At 37.5% G+C, this 21102-nt stretch overlaps 1 protein-coding gene across 4 annotated transcripts in view; it reads right to left on the bottom strand.

Annotated features, from left to right (window-relative positions):
- LOC143889952 (serine/threonine protein phosphatase 2A 59 kDa regulatory subunit B' eta isoform-like) overlaps positions 1 to 18865 on the bottom strand; it is a 62845-nt gene extending 43980 nt beyond the window's left edge. The window contains exons 1-3 of one of the 4 annotated variants that reach the window (XM_077394366.1): positions 18640 to 18865; positions 16752 to 18523; positions 16040 to 16118 (exon numbers count right to left, since the gene is read on the bottom strand). In XM_077394366.1, the coding sequence (XP_077250481.1) occupies positions 16040 to 16118; positions 16752 to 17963 (1291 nt within the window). In that variant the 5' untranslated portion in view covers positions 17964 to 18523; positions 18640 to 18865. Of the gene's footprint in view, positions 1 to 16039; positions 16119 to 16751 lie in introns of all 4 variants that reach the window. The other 3 variants (XM_077394367.1, XM_077394365.1, XM_077394368.1) reach the window with 3 other exon arrangements.
- Positions 18866 to 21102: the final 2237 nt, after the last annotated feature.

Raw genomic sequence — 21102 nt, 5'->3', positions numbered from 1 at the left:
CATGTACCTAGTAGCATGCAAGGAAAAATAACTATATATTATATAGATTATCAATTAAGCTTAAATCTATAGAACTTGGACATTATGAGAGGGATAAATAGAGACCCATGTCTAAGAGAGACATCAATGGCTCATCCAATGAGAGCATTCATGGATAGTCTACCATATTTGGACACAAGAATCATGGTCCAAACATCTATGCTTACATCCACAAACCACCATATAAAAATAGGGCATTTAAGTACAAAGTGCAAAAGCCCATGAAAAACCAAAATGTGTGGGATACATATGTTCCCATCACAATGTGTTACATGATAACCACAACAATGAGTTGCTACCCAATAATGATACTTGATTCCCATGACATTTTCAGTTTTACTCAATTGAGTTTCACACATTAAATCTAGACTCATTTTCAATTCTCTACAAAAAGATATTCATGCAGGACTATAGAGAATAATTCAAGGACTTCTGGAGAATGACAAGTGATGAAAACCTTGGACACATGCATTCCAAAATAAACTACTATGACTAGATAGTTTTATCTTAGTCATGAGAGGATATTCATTGTAAGCTTTTCTGTAATACATCAATTTAACCCATAAAGATTTCTTATGCATTTAATGATAATCATTAAGCACATAAGAATGGGTTTGAAGGACAACTAGATGCATAGCAATAAACATATTTACTCACCTAGGGCAAAAGAGATGTCTAAGAAAGGATTTGAGAGAATTTCCTTAGACATGGCTTTTAACACTTAATTTTGCTAGAAATGGTATTCCACCTATGTTGAATATTCCAAGATCTAGCAACTGCCAAAATTGTCCTAAATAGAGTTCAAAAAAAAAATGAATGAACTTGAAAGATCAATTTGAACTCAAGGGTAAAAAGAGAGGTCAATTTTCATGAAAGCACACATATGGTTTTCACATTGAATTTTCTATTGTGGATTTACTTTGGGGACGCTACGTGCACAAGTGATGTGATTTGTACTTAGATAGGCTTTTCAAGAAAAAATATTCAATAAAGCACACAAAGAAAAATGTGATCATTTCAGCACAAAGAGCAAAGATACAAACTATTAAGAACATGAATAATGATGAGTATCTAATGCTCAAAATTAAAAAGATATATCATTAAGCTCATAAAAACTAGATACAAAGAGTATTCAGTGAATTAAAGTATCTAGCAAGAATGTGAATGATAAAATAATTTAGCATAGCCGCTAAACTAACACATTCACAAATTAGTTTAGAGGGATCTTTTTGGAACCCAAATCCTTTTGGTTCCATCCAAATTTGTTTGTAGCAGTGTAGCTTTTCTTATCCAAACAAACTTGTTAGATTTCACAATTCTAAGCTTACACTCAGAATTGTGATGTTCAGATCTACCACAATAGATACAATAGTAGTGATTGATAGGTAAGGAACAAATAGAATCACAAGACTTAGAAGTATGTTTATCTTTTTCTTCTTGAAGTCTTTAATTCTTATTAGAGAGTTTTTCATTTATTTGTTCTTCATTTTCACAAACATGTTTATATTTTTCAACAAGTTCAATGTTTGTGATTTCAAGGCTTTTAATTTATTTCCCAAAGGCATTGCATCTTTGAAATAAGTCAACATTTTTATTTATTAAAAATATGCTCAATTGACTTAATTTTTTATTTCTTTCCAAACATACATTTATTTCCAATTTCAGATTTTCAATTTGAATTTTTAAATTAAAAATAGAATGTTTGAAAGAACTTTCTTTTGCAAAAGATTTTTCTTAAGTCTCTTTTGGACTAAAAATTTTATCATTTGAAAAGAGACAAACATTTTTCTCAAAAGTGTTTTCTAATGAAGGAAAATAATTGGAGTTAAACCACAACACAACAAAATCATTGCCTTTGAGTTCAAGGAAAATAATTTCATATCACCTTCAGTGCATTTCCTTGAAAAAGAAATTCCCTCTTCAATGACATCTAAAATGTCATGATCTATGGATTTGAGATAAGCTTGCATTTGTGCTTTCCAAGCTCCATAATTCGTTCCATCAAATGAAATACAGGTGTGACAATCCAAGAGGGGGGTGAATTGATCAATTAGAAATTTTAGGCTTAATTAAGGGAAGATTAAAAATTAATCCATTTAATTAAGCACTAACTAGTCTAACCCTTGTTCAAATAGGTATATCAATAAAAGCTAGAATTTAGACTTTCTAATCATGCACATTTAACTAACTATTGTTCGAATAAATATTATAAATGCAATTAGGGTTTAAACATTTTAATCAAGTGCATTTACTAACCCTTATTCCATTAAAACAATAAACAAGTTAGGGTTAGAGACTACCAATCACCACACGTGCAAGAGAAGGAACGGAAGAGAGAGAGACAATGAACACAAGATTTATAGTGGTTCGGTCTATCACAAGACCTACTCCACTCTTCATGTCCGCGCGTGCGTTCCACTATCTCGATCCTCCTTCAAGGCCGGATCAATGAGCCATTACATGACCAAGCTTTTCCATTCTCAAGGGCCAAAGTGAAGCCCATCCGCACGAAGCCTTCGGTGATGGGACACACCCTCATATGCCATCTTCACCTTTCTTAACGGGCCGAAGAGGAGACCCTCATCTTCACCTTTATTCATGGGCCGAAGAGAAGACCCTCCTTCTTCACAATTTTTACCGGGCCGAAGAGAAGACCCTCAAAAAAGAACAAAGAAAATAAAAATTCGCATGCCTCTTAATAGGCGGATTACAACTTTGAAAGCTCATAATCACTCCAAGAAAATATAAATGTAAAGCCCTATGGAGTGCCTCTTTAGATAAGATGTAGAAATGGAAGATCAAAGAGGTTTTTAGCTTTTGAAAAAACTTGAAGCTCAAAGAGAAAATGGGATTTGATCCTTCTCAAATGTTCAAAAGATTGTAGAGATAGATTTTAATCATGTATATATAGTGTATTTGAAAATATGACCGTTTGGGAAAAAACTGTAAATAACTGGCTTGAAAAAGTCAAGCAGAAAATGTCCCAACGGCTAGTTTGACCGACCGAGCCGCGGTCGCCCGCCCCTAATAAGCGCCCTTTTATATTTTCAAATTTCTTACCGTCGTGGTCGACCGGCTCCATTGCGGTCGTCCAGCATGGCTAACCTATTAGCTCAAAAATTTGGCTCAAAAACCTATCCGTGGTCGACTAACCCATGGCGGTCGTCCGCCAAGCCCAACCTGGATGTTTTCTGAATTTCCAGAAAATCAATTCGCGATAGCCCGGATCCCCCCGGTCGACCGGCCTGATAAATTTTAAGATGCCCTAGATTTCCAGGTTCCATCCCGCGATCGACCGGCCCTGAGTAAAATTCAATTTTTAACTTAAAAATCGAGGGGCTTTTAGGCCATGGTCTTGGGCTTAAGTCCGAGGTGTTCAAAACACATTTTAGGATATGTTGATGGTTTTCAAAGATGTAAAAAGTTAAGTATAAAAACCATTTGAAAACCTTTTGAAAGTGCATTTTTACATAAAATCAAGAGGACTCCAAATACATTCTAAAAATAAGAACCTTGAGTCTTCTTGGAATGTCTTGGCTCATTTGCACTTCCATGGACTTCTTCGGCTTGAGTGAACATCTTGAACTTGATTCGGCTCTTGTGACTTCTCCTCCAATCTTCAATGCATGTTGAGGTACATGAGGTGTCACCAGGGCATGTTCAACTCTAAGCTCCTTCTTGACACTTGCTTAGGGAACTTGTGGGATCTTCATGTTGAGCTTCTTGACTTGAACATCTTCAAATGAGGATGTCTCGAATGTAGGTGCAAGCTCTTGGTTCCTTTGATCCTTGATCCACAAGCCATATGTTGAGAAAAGTTGTGTAATGGCGATTATGACATGAAAATCCTGTATATAACACAACACCTCAAAGCAACACATCAGTCCATAGATGCTAATCAATTTGGTTTGCTAGCATCAAAACAAGAAGGTAAGTTGAATGATTAACCCATGGAAACCCTTGGGCTTACAGAAATTTATTCAACAACTTTGAATAAGTTGATACATCTAATCCTATGAGATCCGATTTATGTTCGGCCTCAAAGCATTGCAGTATGTATATCCTTTGGGCGTCAATACCCTTTGCTTGGTTAAGTTATACCCACCGCCTGGGAAAACCATACAAATCTACAATGGCTTCTACTTTGGCATGTGACCAATGTGTATTGCACATTCTCCTAATGCTAGTAGGAATCTAACGGTTACTCTAGCCAATAAATAGGATCGTCTACTGCTTTCGCATGTGACCGTCCTATTTCCTAGACTAGCCAATGATTAGATGGCTATGGAAGGCCACGAGGTCTTGTCCTTTCGACTTAACCCCGTTTATCAACTTAACATTAGTAAGAGGGTTATTTAATGTGGGAGTAATTATTATCATTGTGTATGTTTGATTAGGCAACCATTGCATAAAAGTAAAATATACATAGCAAACCAAACCAGGCCATCCATCACAAGAAAAGCAAACAGACAAACCATGAAAATAAAAACACACCATCCATGAAACCCAATTTGGCATCTTGGATCATAGGGATTCTCCCACTAACGTTATTTGAATAACAGAATCCCTACAACAGCAACTTGCCAAATTGAGGGTGAATTATGGGCAACTTTGTGCGACGGCACAAGGGGAACTTCGCTGGCCTCAAAGCGAATTCCCAAAGGAGTGTGTAAGCCCAAGGGTTCCCACGGGTTCAACTATTGAAATGCGAGCGTGCCAACCCAAGAGAAGGGGTGAATTGGCTAATTAAAAATTTTAAGCTTAATTAGGTGGATTATTAAAGTTGAATTACTAATTAAGCAATTATTAGTCTAAACGTTGTTCAAATAATCATAATAATGAAATCTAGGGTTTAAACATTACTTTATCATGCATTTACTAACCGTTGTTCAATTAAAACATAAATACACAAAAGGGTTAGAATTTACCAATCACCACAAGTGCAAGAGAAGGAGAAGAGGAAACACATCACAAGGAAGACACCAAGATTTATAGTGGTTCGGTCTATCAACAAGACCTACTCCACTCTTCTAAGTTTGACTCCTTGGGGACTCCACTATGTGATCCTCCTTTCTTATCGGGCCGGATCAAGCAACCCTCTTACAATGTCAAGCTTCTCCTTTCTTATAGGACCGAAGCGTAAGACCCCCTCTTACAATGACAAACTTTTCCTTTCTTACCGGGCCAAAGCATAAGACCCTCTTGCAACACTCAAGCTTCTCATTTCTAATGGGCCGAAGCGTAGAACCCCTCACAATCTTGATTCGCCTTTCTTAACCGGCCGAATCAAAGACCCTCTCAAACACAAATGAAGAACAAAATAAAAAAACTCTCAAAGCCTCTTAATATGCGGATTACAAATATAATAGCTCACATAAACTAACCAAAAGATAGCAAAGATAAAGCCTATGGAGATCCTCTTAATAAATGTAAATGTACAAATCAAAGCATAGAAGAGAAAAACTAAGGAACCTTAGATTTTCAAGTTTAGGCTCAAAGGATTTGAAAATGAAATGCCAAAAGGTTTCTTAGTTGGTCTAGGATAGGGTTTAAATAGCCCATGAAGAAATATGACCGTTTGGGGGCAAAACCGTAAAAAACGGAGTTGAAAAAGTCAAACTGCGCAAGCCCCAACGGCTACATTTCGATACCGGCGCTGTTGACCGAGGTGTCGCGGTCGCCCGCCCTATCGGGCGCTCTCTCTTTTATTTTCAAATTTCAAACCGGCGCGGTCGACCGAGTCATGGCGGTCGCCCGGCGAGAGCTACCTGGACTTTTATATTTATGTTCAGTTCCCTATTTGCGGTCGCCCGGCCCTATGGCTGTCGACCGACCTGACCATGATGGAGTGTTTCTGGATTTTGAGGAACACCTCCGCGGTAGGCTGAGAAGCCCCGGTCGACCGGTCCACTAAATTACGATAGGTGCTGGACTTCCAGCCACCTTACCGCGGTTGACCGGCCCTGCTTTAAAATTCATTTTAACATATGAAAATTTAGAGACTTTGGGCCATGATCTTTGGGCTTTTGTCCAAGGTTTTCAAATACATTTTGGGGAGTGTTGATGGTTTCTAAATATATCAAATTTGTTTTAGGAAACCATTTTGAAAACCTTTTTGAAAGTGCAAATACAAATATCAAGAGGACTCCAATACAATCTAAAAATGATGTAACCATTAGTCTTCTTAGATTGCTTGGCTTCTCCGCACTTTCTTGGACAACTCCTACTTGCGAGTGAACTCTTCAACTTGCTTCGGCTCTTGTGGCATCCTCCAATCTTCAATGCAGGTTGAAAGGTACATGAGGTGTCACCATGTTGAGTTCAACTCCAAGCCCCTTCTTGACACTTGCTAAGAACTTGTGGGATCTTCATGTTGAGCTTCTTGACTTGAACATCTTCAAATGATGATATCTTCACTATGAGTGCAAGCTCTTGGTTCCCTTACTTCTTGATCCACAAGTCATGTGTTGACAAGAGTTGTGTAATGGCGATTATGACAGGAAAATTCTATATATAACACAACACCTCAAAGCAACACATTAGTTCATAAATGCTAATCAATTTGGTTTGCTAGCATCAAAATAAGAAGGTAAGGTGCATGATTAACCCATGGAAACCCTTGGGCTTACAACTATTCACCTTAACCTTCTTGTTTTGATGCTGGCAAACTCAAATTAATTAGTCTTTATGGACTAATGTGTTGCTGTGGAGTATTGTGCCTTAAACAGGAACTTCATATGTCATATCGTCATTACACAACTCAACACAACACATAGCTTGCGGATCAACATGCACAAAGGAACTAAGTGAGCTTGCACACATTGGAGGAACCATCTTTGGATGATGTCCAAGAAGCACAAAGGAACTAAGTGAGCTTGCACACATTGGAGGAACCATCTTTGGATGATGTCCAAGAATAGAGCCCAAGTTGAGGATCCCTCAAGCATGCCTTGCAAGTGCTAGTAGAAGCTTGGAGATGAACCAACCTTGGTGACCACCTCATGTACCTCTCAACATAATTTGAAGAATGGAGGAAGTGACAAAGCTCAAAGAAAGTTGAAGAGTTCTCTCTCAAGTCAAAGATGTCCAAGAAAGTCCCAAGGAGAGAAGACATTCCAAGAAGACTCAAGGTTACACACTTTGAGATTGTATTGGAGTCCTCTTGCATAAATGTATTTGCACTTTCAAAGCTTTTCAAAAATGGTTTTCTTAGAACAAATTTGATATCTTTAGAAACCATCCACAATCCCCAAAATGTGTTTGAAAACCTTGGACAAAAACCCAAAGACCATGGCCCAAAGCCCTAGGATTTTAATATTTAAAATAAGATTTCAAAGAAGGGCCGGTCGACAGGGGTTCCCCGGACGACCGCGGTAAGGTGACTGAAAATCCAGCACCTACCGAAACTTAGCGGGCCGGTCGACCGGGGCATCCCGGTCGACCGTGGATATGTTTTTGAAAAGTCAAAAACAATCCAGCATGGTTGGGCCGGTCGACCGCCATAGGGCCGGGCGACCGTGGATAGGGATCTCGACAAAAATAAAAAGAGTCCAGGTTGCTCTCGATAGGCGACCGCGATAGACCCGGTCGACCGTGGCGATAAAATTTTTAAAATAAAAAAGAGAACGCCCGATAAGACGGGCAACTCCGACACCTTGGTCGACTGCGCCAGTATCGAAATGTAGCCGTTGGGGCTCAAACGGGTAGTTTTTCTTTAGCAAGTTATTTACTGTTTTGCCCCCAAACGGTCATATTTTCAAATGGGCTATTTATACCCTATCCTAGACCAACTAAACCATCTTTTGAAAAATTATTTTACATCTATTTGAGCCTAAAACTTTCATATCTAAGGTTTCTCCTCTTCATGCTTTGAATTTGCATATTCTACATTTATCAAGAGGATCACCATAGGGCTTTTATTGTGTAATCTTTTTGGAGAGATTGTGAGCTATTGATTGTATGTATTAACCTATCAAGAGGCATTGAGTGAGCTTTATCTTCTTCCATATTCAATGTAATCGGGGTCTACGATTCGGCCCAACAACAAAGGTGAATCCGGCGCTAAGAGGAGCTTTTCCCTTTGAGGCGGTTTGCGAAGAGGGATCACTACCTTGGAGGTGGTTTGCGAAGATGAGTGATTTCCTTTGAGGCGGTTTTGCGAAGATGGATTGTTCCTTGGAAGCGGTTTGTGAAGAGAAGTGATTCCCTTGGAGGCGGTGTGTGAAGATGGTTGATCTTCGTGGATGCGTTTTTGCAAAGAGGGTTTGTTCCCTTGGAGGCAGTGTTCATTGTAAAGTTTGGGGATTCGGCATTTGAAGAATCCCATCATAGTGAAGAAAAATCTCAAGGAAATACCAAGTACTTGGGTAGTGGAGTAGGTGCTTTTGTGACCGAACTACTATAAATCTTTGTATGGTCTCTTTCCTCTCCTTCTTGCCTCATTTGGGTGTTTGGTAACTTCTAACCTTCATTTATGTTTATGCTTAATTGAACAAGGGTTAGATTTAAACTTGTTTTGATTTCAAAATCCTAATCAAACTCATAATTGCTAATTATTAAAATTTATTTTAACATTACACTTAATTAGAGCAAAAATTTTAATTACCCAATTCACCCCCTCCTCTTGGGTTGCCACTTGGAATTTCAATTGGTATCAAAGCTAAAGGCTCTTATATAGGTTTTTATTTGAAAATCTTCTAGCGAAAAGATCCAAGGCAACCTATGGACTCTAGACTTCCCTCATTTGATGGATCCAATTACAGCTCTTGGTCAATCCATATGAAGATCTACCTTAAAAGTCTAGAGTTTGGGTTTGGCAAACTATTGAAAAACATTTTTCCATTACCAACCTTAAAAAATTGAAAGAAAAAGATAGTGCATTATCTCTCTTAAATACTAAAGCCACCATTGAATTATGTAGTGCCTTGTCCCCTTGCATGTTTGATAAAGTTTCATCCTGAAAAAATGCTAAGGAAATTTGGACTACACTCGAAAAGAACTTCGATGAAAATATGTCTAATGGCTTTAGATAAACTTCATGAAGAGGATGATGCAAATGAGATAATGTCATATGAAGAATTATATGATACTTGTGAAAAAATTCATGATAAATTAATGGAAGAAGTATCTAAAAATATTACTATAAGAAAGGATATCGACAAATTGAAAAATGAATTTGATACATTATTAGCAAAGGAAGAAAAATTAAGTAAAACAAACAAGAATTTGGAAGAAGAAGAAAATAATTGAAAATCTTAACACCATGAGAAAGGAAGAAGAACTAAAATCTAACTCATCTCTTGAAGTTGACAAATTGAAAAATAAAATTAAAGAGATGAAAGTTAAAAATAAAAATCTTTTATTGAAAGCTCACAAACTACAAGAAAGTACTAAACATGTTTGTACTCACATGGATTCTTGTAGTGCCACTTGTTCCTCATCTACTAGCTATTACTTGTGTGATTATTGTGGTAGATTTAGACATTACAAATCTATGTGTAGACTTAGATTTGTAAAATCATATAGGTTTGTTTGGATTAAAAATGACTCATTGTATAGAAAAACCTTGTTGGAACCAAGTTGGTTTGGGTTCCAAAACCCCTTACTTGAATCTTAAACATGATTGTATTTCAGATTCAGGGGTTTGTGCTTAATTGTTAAATCTCTTAGAAATTGATTGCTAGATACAACTTACAAATCTTAATTGATCATCTTGTATCTAGTTTGTGCTTAAAAGTTATATCTTGTGTAATCTTGCATGCTAGATGTTATACTCCTAAGATAGATTGAATCCCTTGCATCTAGTTGATTGTGCTTCAATGTTTGAATCATTTAAAAAAAATGAGTTAGAGATACATGTGCCTATTCTTGATTGTCTTATTGTATCTAATGAGTTGTGCTTAAGTTGGTAAAATCATATGAACTCTTGTAGGTAGATATACATGCTTATCTTGCTTGATTTTTATGTATCTATAATGTAGTGTACATACCATTCGTGACATGATACACCGTCTTTGATTAATCTTAGAAACTCATGTCATTGTACCTAGAAGATTACATTCACTTATAATGGTATGACTATGTACTTAACTCTAAGTATTTGTTATCTCACTTAAAATTCAATCAATCAAAACACATCTAACAAGGTAATAAGGAATATGAAAATGAATCTTCCCTAAAAGTTGAAACCTAGTGTGCCTTTATAGGAAATCTTCTAAAACTAGTTGTCCTCTCAATAGGATAGAGTTGCTTGTCTTATGATAGATTTCTAAATACTTGTCATCATCAGCTATCCTTGGTATGTGTATAAGTGTCTATTTGTATAGCACTCTATGTATATTGTATTCCCCTTGTATGGTATTAGCTGCATGGTAAAGATGTGAAACCTTAAAGTTAAAAGCTAATCAATAGGTGCTCATGCCTTCTTTTGAAGCAACGGTACTATCACATTAATTAAAACATCTAATTACTTTGGCTTCTAGCCAACATCTTAACCATGATAAGTCATATGTGCCTTGAATTGTTATTTATTTATATATATATATATATATATATATATATATATATATATATATATAAATATTGTAAAACCTCCTTCCCTGCTTTCTTGTTTTTGCATAGGAGTGTAAATGATATAAGAGAGGAGAGAAAACGGGAACCGTGGAAGGCATGCAACCACTTAAAAACGCTAAACAAAAAATCCAACCGCGAGCCTTCTGATATTGGCACTACAAGTTTTAACCTCCTTTTTAAACAGTTGTAAAATGTTATTGCCTTTCCCAAAAATTGATATTGGCACTACCTGTTTTAATCTCTTTTTTAAATAGCTGTCAAATGTGATAACCTTTCCCAAAAACTGTCACCAGCCACCTGTTGATATGCTTGATCGTCACATTTAAGATAAGGCCTAACAATGCTTGAGCATCTCTTGGTATAACATTAAACTAGAGAGAAACAGCACCAGAGCGACCCAGATTAGCACTCCAAACCGACCTGCAACCCCCATATAGCGAACCAACTTAGCCTACTCTCATCATACACGTACATGGCTACCATCGTACCCCGTACCTGTTCATTTGACCACTGACGAAGACCTGCCACATCTTGGGCCTTGGCAGAGCTGAAACAATAGGGCTACATTATGAGCCTAGGAATAGGTCTCATGTACACCATCCCAGATCTGGTTTTCTCACTCCAAAAACATGCAATTATGACTTATGTGGGGCTGCATCGAGCTAGAATCCATGACATAATCATCAAATTCTCCTGCTCCCAATTCGAATATATGGGATCATCGATCTTTGGTGCCTTTTTTTTTATTAGTAATTCAGCTCAACTTCTCAGATTCACCAATATACAACTTAGAAAATTGTGCCCAAGCTACGTAGCTTGTAGAGACAAATTTTACATTTGTAGATTTGGACTATCACCATGAGTAGCCATTATAGACCCGGATTTGAAGCTTAAGAAGTAGAAGTGTTGATCATAGACATCTCATTCACCAAACAAATCTCATTTATTCTCCTTCGAAAAAAAGAAAAAAAACTGAACCCAAAGGACTAGCCACACAACCCAAGAGAATCCAATATAAGGAGGGCATCAAACTAATGTTAGATATTTCACCGAGAAATCCAATTCTTCTCAGAATCAATTCTTCTGAAAATTGTAATAGATCAAACTTTCATGGGAAAACAACATACACAAGCCCCACAAAAGGTACCAATGTAAACAAGATATGACTTTTAAGGATTCTTGGAGAAGATGCATCTCTAGGCCCTAGAAACCCTAGGCAACGAATATTGCAAAAAGCATAAAAAAATCACCAAGAAAAAACGCATACAAACAAAATCCTATTGATCAAATTCCTCGCTGGCCCATATGGTTGTTGACCCTAGCCCTACGTCCTAGTAGTTGCAAGGGAACTTGAAAGACAATCAGCAAAAGAGCAACACCTTGCTTTGATACCGAGTTGTCAATAATAATTAACTAGGTAAAGAGCAAAGAGAGAGAAAGAAGAGGAGAGAGAAAGTGGGAGAAAGAAAGGGAAGGAAGTCGGGGGGATTGAAGTTACACCCCTTGGCTTCTAATCCATCTTACATATAGAGCGGTAAAAGAATATATCAAGTATGCCACTGATGGTAGTAAGCCCCATCATTAATACCCACACACATACAACATCAAAGATTGGGCCCACATAGAACCAATATAGATTACATTTCTGCCTTATGAAATCTTTTATCTCAGGCTAATTTTTCTAGGTTTGGCTTTATGGCTCCATCTTTCCTTTCTTGATCGGTCAAAAACAAAATGGATTCGAGCAAATAAATGGTTGACCTCGTGAGCTTTTAAACTTGAGCTCAAAGTATAGAAAGCTATCAAGGAGGAGAGAACTCATCCCAAACTTTAGCTCAAAGTATAGAGAGCTACCAAGAAAAAGTGAAGGGCATACTTGAGGAGCAATCAGCTAGCATACTAAAGGACCGAAGCTCACCAATCGCCAAGCCATCTGGAATAGCTTCTAGATCCAGGAACTCATTCATAGGTGTAGACCAATACTGGGAGTAATCTCACTAATCTGCCGTTACCTCACCCAGCTTCCTCCAAGGCAAGAACTCACCCTAAAAACACTTACTTGGATGAAATCTCCAAAGCTTCTGCGCCTTCCACCCTGTAACCTCCAAGCAAAACTTCTAATTCATCTTCAATGGAGTCTAGGCTAACACTGCCTTGCATAGGACAAAAGTTCACCCCTGGAGACAATTCCAAAGTTGGAAGAGAAAAGCATTTCATATCCTCCATCGAGCTCCTACTTATTTCAAAGTCACCTTCAACGAGACTTGTTTTACCAAGCCTCAACGGAACCTAACCACATCCCTCACCTCTACCAAATGTCATCAGTGAGAGTAGAATCACTTCCCATCTCTGACCAAACTACCCAACGGACTCTGGACAAATCTCTTCCATCCAAGGCACGTTCGAAAACTGACCATAAGATAGTGGAGAACACATAAAGATTTAACTCAAAAATCTCAAAAAGACAGATTAAAAGTTTATTCAGTCTTACTGGCCCTGAAACTCCAAGACCCAAAAGGTTTGAGGTCCTCCAACCCGAAGGCCTAGTCCTTTAAGCCCAACCCAGAAAAGGTCTACCAAGGTCTGAGATTCTTACCAACTCTGAAGCGGGCCCATCCAAAGATGCTGAGCCCATCTCCAGAAAGCCCAAGTAATCTTCGCCAAATGTCTGTGATACGCCCATACCCAATTCAAACACGATAGGCTTCAGTTCCCGTGTCATACTAGAAGGCTGCGTGTTTCCAAGATCGGCTGAAAACTCAAGCATATCTCAACAGCTGGATTGACGTAGGGGTTTGAAATTCAAACTCGTCTTCATCCTCTGTAGATTCATCTGACTGTTCATCGCCTTCCTCTTCTGCACTGCTTTCGATCTGATCGTTCATCCACAATGACAGAGGCAGAACACAATAGCAGATTTGCCGTCCCCAACCTGGCTCCAAGATTCCACCCACGGATATCACCATCGCCTTCGACGACAACCGCCAATGTATCTATCCTTCGAAACAATGTCCCTTTCGACCACCTGCTCTAGTACAGCCTTCACCTAGAAGGTCGTCTTGGCTATGACCAACTGGAGTGAGCTAAAATCTGGCTATTTATATGCATACTCTAGTACAAAGCCTGCCCAACTCTAATCCTCCACCCAAAGAGCAAGAATTGTTTAACAAGAGTAGATTTTCGATCTTTCAACAGATTGCAGAGAAAATCTCCTCTCCATGTGGGTAGTGGCACCTCTCTTTATCTCCCACCAAAGAACATCCAGAGCAAATCCACAGAACTTATCCCATATATAGCTCTGTAAATGGATTTCTAGGTTTGTTCAACCATAACCCAACACATCATCTCTATTCACCTCCAATGGGATCTCCACCAAAACATCCTTCAGTCCCCTACCATGCACTTTTATCCTTCCCCTAATCTCCTAACACTCCACAAGGATTTGATTTGAAGATATGTGAGGTTCTTCCTCAAACCCCCTCTCGTCTATCTAAACCATTTAGGGTCTTGATTCTCTTTGCATCTAGAACAGCCTCTAAAGGTAGAGTGTTCAAACCTAGCACAATAGTAATGAATCTTTCTTCCAAAGAAAATGGTCCAGTTGTGCAAACCAAGGGTTTGCGAATCATTGACTAGGAACTTCTGGAGCATTAACAGCTTCTAATTTTCATAAAGCAGTACCATGCATTCTCAAAACAGCATAAACATCAAGCAGTAGTCAAAAGCCGGTTAGGTTTCCACAAAGATTCCCAGCCTTTAAAATACTTCATTACTAAAACAAATTCAGCCAAGTTTCCAACAATATAATAAAAAAAAAGAAAATAGATCTATAATCAATGAGAAACATGGGTCTAACAAATCTGTCCACACATTGATCTATCATAAAGAGTCTATGGCCCAAAGAAAATAGGAGTGATAAAATAAGATAGTGGGGTTCAAACTTCAAAGGGTGTGAAGATAGGGAAAAAAAAAAAGAGAGACCGGTCAATCTGAAAAGGGCAGTTATGGTGGACTTGGCAACAAAACAATCATTCAGATATGGAAGCCTTCAAAAACCCAATACAAACGTTGATAGCATGTCTGAGGCATGCTTCATATCACAAATGAATTCTTAAAAGAGAAATATAACAATAGAAAACATATGAAGCACATAGGAAACTATATACAAAATATCTCCATGAATCTCACATGAAAAACTTAAAGCCAGAATTCTAGTTGATTGCCTGGAAGACGTGGCCTTCGAATTTCAAAATAGGCCAAACAAGAAATTGTTTAGGAAATAAGTGTATTTTTATATGCAATGAAGAGTAAAGAAATAGGTCGACCCACAAGAAAAAGCTAAGGAAATTATAGTGATTTCTTTAAGTCATGCAAGGACCCCCAAAAAAATGCAATCAACACGTCACAATGAATAATGGAAGCGCTGAAAGACCTTCCAGGTTATACTAAACATTGGATAATATGATCATCTAGCGGTTTGAAAAGCTACAGCCAAAGAAAGTGTCAATCCGAGGAAAGAAAATTTGATAGCAATTTTCTACAGCCAAACAACACAATAAAAGATCCCTTATAAGTCAAAACCAAGGTTTCAAGTTTTGGTTTTGGTATGCGTTTCGGTCGTGATGGAAATTTACAGATCAGTTTCAAATGGAAATTTCCATCTAAACCCTGTAAAATTATGAAAAACCTATGGAAACACATCAAAATGACGGAGATTTAAGATGAAACTTCAGAAAGTGCTAGAAAAAAGCACAAATATGCACTGAAAACCATCGCATGAAAAAAAGAAAAAAAAATCCACCCATGATGATTTAACAACATCGAACATGTAGTGACATGCGTTGTTGTGCATACCAAATAATTTAGAGGATACCATATTTACATTTAATTTAGGGAAAAGATTTCAACACTCCATTGTTTCGATAAGATGCTCCCAGCATCTTGTCCGTTAGTATTTAAAGGGCTTATAAGAGCTTTTTGAGAACCGTGAAATCCTCCTAACAGCCCTTTAAATGCTAGACGATAAGATGCTTAACGCATCTTATCAAAACAACGGAGTGTTGAAATCATTTCCCGTAATTTATATAGATATTTATACATAATACATACTCATGCAATTCATATAAATAATTATGTAATACATATTGGTATTTGGTATAGTATACCGCTAATACAGTCAATATGTTTAGATGGGGATGAAATAAGAAATATTTCGGTCACATCATGTTGGTTTCATGGAAATTTAAAACTATGGTAATTATAAATAACTATTTTCATGGAACTGAACATTAACAGCTTCCATTGATGCGTTACAAAAAATTGCTCAAGCGCACCCACTCCAGACGGTAAAGCCATCAACCCAGAATATTTACCAACAACCAAAATAAAAAGCTGCCAGTTATGTAAAATGAAATGCTAAAAGACGTACCAGTGATAAGGATAGAGGAAACAATAATATCGACAGAAACTTTAACCTTGGGCGATAAATAAAATGTGGAGCTCCAAGTCTGAAAAATATAGCAAAAATGATGCTGAAAGTTGTATCAATCTGTGTCACAAATATCGTTCTCGGGAATTTCTCAACAAAGGAAAATATCGGGAGAGATCAAATTTTTTTTTTTCAGGAATATATCAGAGAGAAAACGATAAAAATAAAATTATTTAAAAAATATAAAAATTTTAAGAAAAAATATAAAATAAAAATATTGTAAAAATATCAGAATACTATTGTGTTATTACTGCAATATTTTATGATAAAAATAAAAATATCGCTATATTTTTAAAATCTCGGGATTATATCAGGATTTTGTTGTTTAATCAAAATGTCATGATAAAAATGCGATATTTTGAAAATATTGGAGATATTTGTGACATTGGTTATCAATGACAAGGAGGGACGGAAAGTATAGCATAAAGGAGACAGGAAACTACAATGTAAAGAGACTAATCTCTAGAGAGGATCAAAATGCTTAAAGCAGGTTATCAGATCCAATATTTATATCAGCACAGCGTAACCAAATTGAACAATCAAGAAAAAGGCAGCAAATGGCAGGAGTGTGGAATACTCAAAAAAAAAAAAAAAAAAAAAAGAAACTGGAAAGTGAACATTTTGTGGCATGATACTTCGAAAAATGTATTACCTGAAAGTGTGAACTGTTCAAGCAACAATCAATCTGGTGGAACAAGGGCACCATACAACGCTGGAATTCCGCAAGCTGAGTTGACTCCAAAACTTCTTCGAGCTCTCCTAGGAACATGACTTCCTTTGAACTATTTGTAATAGGCCAGTATTTTAATAATCCCCTTATAACAGTATCAGCAAGTTTACAGTCTTTCTCTACAAACTGTGTTATGCAGTAAGATAACTGCTGATGGTACATGGGTATACACTTGGGTTTGTGAAGTGGAATCAGAACCCGAACAAGAAACAACTTGTGCTCTTCTTTCAAAGGCAAAGCAAACCCATTAATTATACTACCAAGTATCTCTAACAGTTCAGTAATCCCATTGTGCTTTTCTGTTTCAAAAATAAATCGATAGAATATATGGTTGATAGCTGTCCTTATGAAAGGGTGGTGTACCATAAATTTACCGTACACATGGTGAAGAATTGTTTTCAAGTACTCTCTTTCTCTAGAGTCTTCAGAGTCAAAGAGATCGAGCAACCTTAGAACAAAAGAATGATCTATACACCTCTTCGCCAATTTTGTGTCGGTCTCAGGAGACGCAACAAACCTCAAAAGGAATTCATAGACAATTTGCATGTGCGGCCAAGCGGGGTCCATTGAACGCTCCTCCTCTTCCATATCAAATGATTCTGAGACTTTATTCTCACGGGTAGGAGACATGAGTGCCCTAAACAAATTCACAGACACCATTTTTGTGATTTCTTGCATGAAATTTTCTGTGAATTTCTCATTAGCTGAGGTAACATAATCCACAAGCTCCAAAAGTGTTTGTCGCTTGATATCCTTTTCTTTCAGGTTCTTTGTTGGGTCAGTGAAATCAAACACAACACAACACAAGTTCAGCTTCCTAATAAACAAGCCCTGCTTCTCTGAGCTAGGTACATCCCGAAAACTAGGTAATGCTTCATAAGATAATGAGACAGAATTCTCATTCAGCTTCAAATTGGCGAATTGGGGCAGTTTATTCCCATGATTCAAACTCGGAGCAAGATTAGAGCCCAGCAAAACTGGATTGTTCAAGTGCCCAAATTGATTACTCGCTAAATCACTTCGTCTAGAATTTGTAGAAGAATTTGATGATGGGTTCGCAATCCCCCCAAATTCACGATTTTCGGCCGATTTAGACAGTTTTCGAGGGAGCTTTCCTAGTATCTGTTTGATCATAATTGAGAGAAGGGAAAGAACCTCTAAAATCGTAATAGATATTGCAAAGTTAAAGTCTAAAGCTCCTTCATAACAGAATATAACAAGGAATTATCAAAGACCTGAGGTTCTACATCCACCCCAGAAGCTTCTTCTCTTCTCTTCCATTAGGAAAATTAGGGTTTTAACTATTCTGCTTTCTGAATCAAAGAAACCTTGATGCAGAGACCCATTTCAGACCAATGATCAAACAAAAGCTCGAGGTTTCAATCTCCCCGAAAACCTTCATTTTCATCCACATGAAAAATTAGGGTTTCCTCTTTCTCTCACTTCTCTTCCCAAAAATAAAGGCAGTGAAATGCACCTTTTACCTAGATTTCGAAAACCCAGATTCAGAAATCAATTCCACATCAAAGATCAGGAACTATTTCGGATTCAAATCCACCCCACGAGCTCTTCTCAAATTTTCATATAGGATTTTTGAATCCCATCAGGAACTTTTTCGTAAGGGTTTTCTCTCTCACACTTTTCACGCTTTTCCCAAATTAATGAGATGTTCAGCTGAATCATAAAGATAAGATCTGGGTATGATCAAAGAAACCTAGACTTGTTCAACGAAAGCCAAAAAAAAAGATCTAATACCAATCTTTCAAAAACAGAGAGAGAGAGAGAGAGAGAGAGAGAGAGAGTTTTTTACCTCTTGGGGGCGTGCAAAGTAAAGAGGAGGAAAACTAGACACCCAAAGTCAGTGGTCGGACAGCACCGAAAACCAGACAAGAATGTCAATCTCCTCATTTATTTCATTCTTCTTAACTATCTTTTTTTGCGTGGGTAGCTTTGACTAATGGTGTTTTGGTAAGGGATGAAATAAATATAGAATAATGATAGTATTCCTTCCGGACTTTCTTTTTAAATTACAAATATACAGGAGTACAGAGATAGAGAGTCAAAATCTAGACCAGACCCAAGAGAATGAGAAGTTATATCAGCACAACCATGTTTTAATATTTGCACAAACCCAACTTGTCTTTTCCTTTTTTAATCGGCTCGTGAGAGCTTTTTGTATGGGTGCAACTTGGGTCGGGTTGAGGCCTATCCGAACTGAAGAAAAATTTACTAACCCGAACTCGATCCGACCCGATGAGGTACAACCCGAGCCAACCTGAGTTCTTAAGCTTCCTATAAAAAACAGGGCAGTGATAAATCAACCCCAAGTATCTTAAAAGTTAAATCGACCCCTATGTCTTTCTCTCCTCTGTGGTGAGAGAGAGAGAGGAGAGAGATAGACACATGGGGTCGTTTTATCACTCCCCTTAAAAAATGATAAAATGAAGAGTAATTTGGTCATTTGGGTCTATTTTGGTTGACTGTAGAGCATTTTGTTTGCTTTTGCCGGCAGGCTTCTTTTCTAATTACTTACACCGTATAATAACTCTTAGATTAGAAGTGGTTCGTCCAAATCAGGAATCTTAATATGATCACACTGTGATGCAATAGTATCAAAATAAAATATAGTGGGGCCCACATGATTTGATGATCTAAACCATTCATTTATTTGGGCCCACCGAGGATAGGCCCTGCCACAAACAATTTCTCTGAAGGATGATCCTAACCCTCCAATTTGTCGAGGTTATACAATGAATGATTTAAATCGTCCAATTATGTGGGCCCCAATGTAGTAATATTTTTTTTGCTACACGTGAAAACTTATAAAAATTGAGTCTTTATGCGGTATCATACCATGACCTAAAAATCATTTCTATAGGATGATCCTAACCCTTTGATTTTAGAGGCTTTTGTAATGTGTCATCCCTCTACAAATCAGAGGGTTTAAATGATCCTATAAGATGATTTTCAGGGCACCAACTAGTTGTATTGGGCCCAAAAAATGAATGGTTTGGATCTTCCTATAGAGTGGGCCTCAATCTATTTTTAAACATATGCACATGTATGTGATTTAATTTTTATCAGAAAATGGTAGTTAGTCCTCGCTTATTTAAAGGGACATATTATTAGTGTTAGGTATATGATATAAACCCATGTATGTTCTAATATAAGCCCAACAAGATAATGGACCGGTGTAGTGGGCCTACATGGGCTAGAGTCCATTAACTAGTTATTAACCCTAGTGTATCGATATATATAGGGGCTAGAGGCAACAAAGTTGGTATTCCAAACTAGATACCTTGGGTGTAATGTCAAGCAATCTTGCTTGACCTAATTACCTCTAACAATCTTGAAGCATTATTAAAAAACCCTAGTTTTGGATCGTTTTCTTTGCCTCCTTGGATCTCACGTTGGAAAACGTGCCCCTCTCTTGGTTGATTTTCCGATTGAAACGTGATTCTTTCACTCGGTTAATTTTTCCGATTGAAACCTTGCATCTTAACTGCTTGGAGGGCGGAAAGGGAAAATTTAAATTTGGGGTTTCTTCTCACATTGGTGCTGTTATTTTGGGTTCTTTTGGTTTAATTGAATCAAAGCTTCTAAACGTGGATTTGAGAGATCTAGGTGGCAAATCATTACCTGACCCATCTGCCATAAAGAAGTTCTCCCATATTTACTTGAAGATGAAATTTGTTTTTTTGGGTTTCTTTTCCCACAGACATCAGTTTGGCTGTGGTTTGAATCCCTCCAACTCGTTTTTTGGGCGTAGGTATCTTGTGCTTGTGGTTTTATATTGGGCGTGGGTTCCATTCAATTGGTCGGTGCAACTTGTACACATAATTGAATTCAATTAAGCCGACTGCCACTTTCTCTGCAATACTCATCTTGCATATCTTCTCACCCTCTCATGCTATTAGAGCAGATTCTTTGGTTGTGGGCTCAAGTACAAAATTGATTTGACCGTGGATTAATTTTCCCACAACATTCGTTTGGTAGTGGGACTCTCCCTTCAAATTGTTTTTCTTGGCCGTGATACGGATTGGGGGTTACTCTCTCTCTCCTTGCCAAATCTACTGTTTGGAAACGTATTGTTGTTTTTGGACCTCGGTTTTGGATTTAGTTCTTGGATTCGGCTTCAACTTGGTTATTGGATTTGTTTCTTGGTTCTTGGATTCGGTTCAGCGTTTCGCCAATCAGGTGCCCTCTTTCTAATTTTATTTTACTCAAACTATACCGTTTGAGATGCTCAAACTTCAATCCTTTAGTGGATCTG

The sequence above is a fragment of the Tasmannia lanceolata genome, unplaced genomic scaffold (assembly GCF_043159265.1).
Source record: "Tasmannia lanceolata isolate RefF3 unplaced genomic scaffold, GAP_Taslan_0.1 ptg000013l, whole genome shotgun sequence".
NCBI lineage: Eukaryota > Viridiplantae > Streptophyta > Magnoliopsida > Canellales > Winteraceae > Tasmannia > Tasmannia lanceolata.
This window is presented reverse-complemented; position numbering and strand designations above follow the sequence as displayed.